This window comes from Tupaia chinensis, unplaced genomic scaffold (assembly GCF_000334495.1).
Source record: "Tupaia chinensis unplaced genomic scaffold, TupChi_1.0 Scaffold000704_1, whole genome shotgun sequence".
NCBI lineage: Eukaryota > Metazoa > Chordata > Mammalia > Scandentia > Tupaiidae > Tupaia > Tupaia belangeri.
The window spans coordinates 1,752,905-1,756,809 of record NW_006160227.1 but is presented as its reverse complement, the minus strand read 5'-3'; the positions used below and the strand labels follow the sequence as shown (position 1 = coordinate 1,756,809).

Below are 3,905 nucleotides of genomic sequence, written 5' to 3'. Positions count from 1 at the left end.
GACATAGAGACAGAAAGCGAGAAATCACCCCCCAGGGGGGATGGTCACACCACAATCCCTTCTCCTCCATTCTCCTCTTGGGATCATGAGCACGCACGCACACGCGCCCGGTGTGAGTTTCAAGCCACTGGGTCCGGGACATGAACCGCGGTCGACTACGTGGGAATCCAGCGACACAGCCATTACGCTAACTGCTGGTTCCCTATTTCTTTATTTTTGAGAGAGATTTCTGCTATAGGGTATGCATGCTCACTGGGCAGTGAGAAATCACCCCCGGTGGGGTGGGATGGCTACGCTACAATCCGTTCTCCATTCTCTCAGGGTTTGGGGCATACACACACACATGTGCCCAGTATGAGTTTCAGGCCTCCAGATCCAGGACTTGAACCAATGAGCCATGTGGGAGTCCAGCAATGTGCCCATTATGCCATCTGCTGGTCCTCTGCTTTTGTTTTTCTTGAATTTCTATTCTAAAATTTTAAAGAAACCTTTTTTTAAAAGGGAGGGGGAAGCAGGTTACTGTGGTAAGATGGAGAGGGTAGGGAAATGTTGACCAGAGTGACACACACACACACAGAGAGAGGGAGAGTGAGAAAGCAAGCCTCCAGGTGCAGACTCGGGGTGGGGTGGCTGTCAGGTCCCTCTCCTCAGCGTCTCCACCCCATCTGGTGTGTGGGCCCCCAAGGTGAGCTCTGGGCAGAGGCGCTCCGGCCTCAGCCAGGCTGCCTGGGCCTAGACCTGGCTCTCCGGGTTTCCTGCGAGTGAGGCTGCCTGGCCTCTACTCGCCTCCTCGTCTTTGAGAAGTGGGGCAGCGCCTACCTCACAGTCACTGGGATTGTGAAGTGGATGCAGGCGAGCACTGACATGGCGCCCGGCCTGTGAGAGCGAGAGCGCTCGGAATGCTCTGGGCCGCTCCCTTAGGTGACAGAAGGTCACAAAGGCAGCGCACGGCAGGGACGGCGGTGCCTGGGTGCCTGGCTCAGAGGAGGTGCTCAAGCATTTTGTAAACTTTTTATTGAGAGAAAATTCACACAGCATGACATTCAAAGTGTATTTTTTTTGGAGAGGTTTTTGCTATAGTGCGCTCACCAGAAAGAGAGACAGAGAGACAGAGAGACAGAAAGCGAGAAATCACCCCCCAGGGGGGATGGCCATGCCAGAATGCCTTCTCCTCCATTCTCCTCTCAGGATCTTGGGCACGTACGCACATGCACCAAGTGCGAGTTTAAGCCACCGGGTCCGGGACGCGAACTACATGGGAGTCCAGCGACATAGCCATTACACTATCTGCTGGTCCCTCAAAGTGTATTATTATTATTTTTAGATTTTGCCACAGGCCATGTGCACTCGTCACAGAGAGTCAGAGAAAGAGTAAGAGATCACCCCCCTGGGGAGGGTGGCCACGCTGCAATCCCTTCTCCATTCTCCTTTTGAGATTTGGGGCATGCACGCACACGTGCCCTGTGTGAATCTCTAGCTGCTGGATTCAGGACTCGAACCGCAGAGCCAGCTATGTGGGATCCAACGCCTTAACCTCCATGCCCCGCTGGCCCCGCAGAGTGGACCACGTGGACGTGTACGAATGCAGCAGTTTGTAGCACAGTCCTGGCGTGGGACCAGCATCACCACCTGATTCCAGCACATTCCTTTTCACTCCCCGAAGATACCCCGTCCCCACCCCGAGCACCCTCTCAACCCCGACCCTCTCCATCCCGTGGCACCCGCTAACCCCCTCCCGTCTGTAGAACAGGCAAATACACAGGTGGTTCCCGTACAGAGTCACGTGAGGCCCACGTCTGGCTTCTTTCATCCGTGTGGTCACGGGTGCCCGTGCTTCAGCCCGTCATGGCCACCATGCGACAGACCACGTTTTGTCAGTCGATGGACATTGCGAGGGTTTATTTTCAGATTTTTGCCATAGGGTGCATACACTTACTGGAGGGTCAGAGAGAGGGAAACAGAACCCACCCCCTGGGCAGATGGCCATGCAGCAGGCCCCTCTTCATTCTCCTCCTGAGATCTTGGGCACACACACACACAGACCTGGGATGATTTTCAACCCTCTGGGTCTGGGACTTGAACTGTGGTGGTGGCCGTGTGGGGATCCACCTGCTGGCCCACAAGGGTTTATTATTAATACTCTGGTTCTCCAGTAATACAGTTCCAAACCAGAGCACTCTGTCATAGGGTACGAAGCCTTTCTTTTAAATTATTTATTCATTTCATTTTAGTCGTTATTATTATTATTATTTTAATTTGACCAGAGAGAGAGAAGGCGAAACTGAGGAAGCAAGCTGCCAGGCTGGGACTCGAACCACGTTTGATCATGTGGGAGTCCAGCACCTTAACCACCATGCCACCTGCCGGCCCCAAGGGGCAAAGCCTTCCAAACACCCTGCCGTTGTACACCACCACTCACAACCCTCTGGAGAAGGCAGGGTCTGTTTGGATGAAAAAACCACAAGGAAGATGTTGATCCTGGGGCCGGCAGGTGGCATGGTGGTTAAGGTGCTGGACTCCCACATAGTCTACTGCAGTTCAAGTCCTGGACCCGATGGCTTAAAACTCACGCAGGGCACGTGTGCATGTGTGCCCAACATCCTGAGAGAATGGAGGAGAAGGGATTGTGGTGTGGCCATCGTCCCGGGGAGTAATTTCTTGCTTTGTATCTCTCTCTCTGGGGAGCTCAAGCACGCTATAGCAAAAGTCTCTTTAAAAAAAAAAAAAAAAGCACTGGATTCTCACATGACTGACCATGGTTCAAGCCCCAGAGCAGGCAGCTTGCTTTTTCACTTCTCTCTCTCTCTCTGGTCAAATTAAAAGGTGATGATAATGAATAAAATAAAATAAATAAAATAAAATAAAATAAAGATTATTAAAAAATTAAAAAGATGTTGATCTCACAGTTTGCAGGAAAACCAGGGTGTCTACTCCGGATTCAGGGACCCCTGGGCCAGACTTAGAAATCCTGACTTTGACAAGAACTGGACAGTCCACTCCTCCCCGCTGGGCACTGAGAGGCGCTGGGCAGGTCCCAGCCTACCCGGGCCGGCCCACTGCCCTCCGGCGGCCAATCAGCGCGGGCCTCCGTAGTCGTGGCGACAGGTCGCGTCTGTGCTCTGTGAGCCGAGCGCCTTTCGCAAAGCTTAGTTACCCAGTTTTCAGGTGCCTCCGCACCGCGCGCGTGCAAGCGCGCACACACAGGCACTCGCACGCTCTGTAGCACTCCCTCTGCACCGCGACCATGGGGGAGTCCTCCGACGCGCCCCAGAACGTGGCCCTGTCGCTGTTCGGTAAGTCGGGGAGCAGCGCCGCCTACAGGAAGCCCTCGGAGTCCTACAGACCATGCAGCGTGAGCGAGGCCCAGGGCTGGGCTGGAGACCTGGCTGACTGGTGAGGTGGTTGCCAGGGAGTTGGAGCTGCGGGCCAAGTGACTTGGCTTGAAACCAAAGGCCACATCTCCCCTCCAGACTTTAAAATATTATTACTGTTTGGTCCTGGAGAAGAGGCACGGAGACGTCCAGCCTGTGGTTAAGGGAGCCAGATCCCGCGTGGCTAAGCCAGGTTCGAATCCTGCCCAGTAGGCTTGAAAGGCACATTAATACCTGTGCGTGGTTGCCCAAACCCCCAATGGGCTGGAGAAATGGAGAAAGGATTTCACCCTGACCATGCCCTGTGGAAGGGGTCTCTCTGTCTCCCTCTCTCTCCAGTGTATGCACATTCTGGGATTTTGTTGTTGAGAGACTTTTGCTGTAGAGTGTGTGAGCTTGCAGAGAGACAGAGACAGAAAGTGAAAAATCATCCCCCGGGGAGAATGGCCACAGTGCAACCTCTTCTGTACATAGCGCCTTAACCACTATGCCTCCTGCTGCCCTCCCCTCCATTCCTCTCCCTACCCCCTCACT

At 53.9% G+C, this 3,905-nt stretch overlaps 1 protein-coding gene across 1 annotated transcript in view; it reads left to right on the top strand.

The window, feature by feature from the left end:
• Positions 1-3,140: 3,140 nt before the first annotated feature.
• Positions 3,141-3,905, top strand: part of EFCAB12 (EF-hand calcium binding domain 12) — a 30,152-nt gene continuing 29,387 nt past the window's right edge. The window contains exon 1 of the mRNA XM_006160654.1: positions 3,141-3,293. Within this exon, the coding sequence (XP_006160716.1) occupies positions 3,245-3,293 (49 nt within the window). The 5' untranslated portion in view covers positions 3,141-3,244. The remainder of the gene's footprint in view (positions 3,294-3,905) is intronic.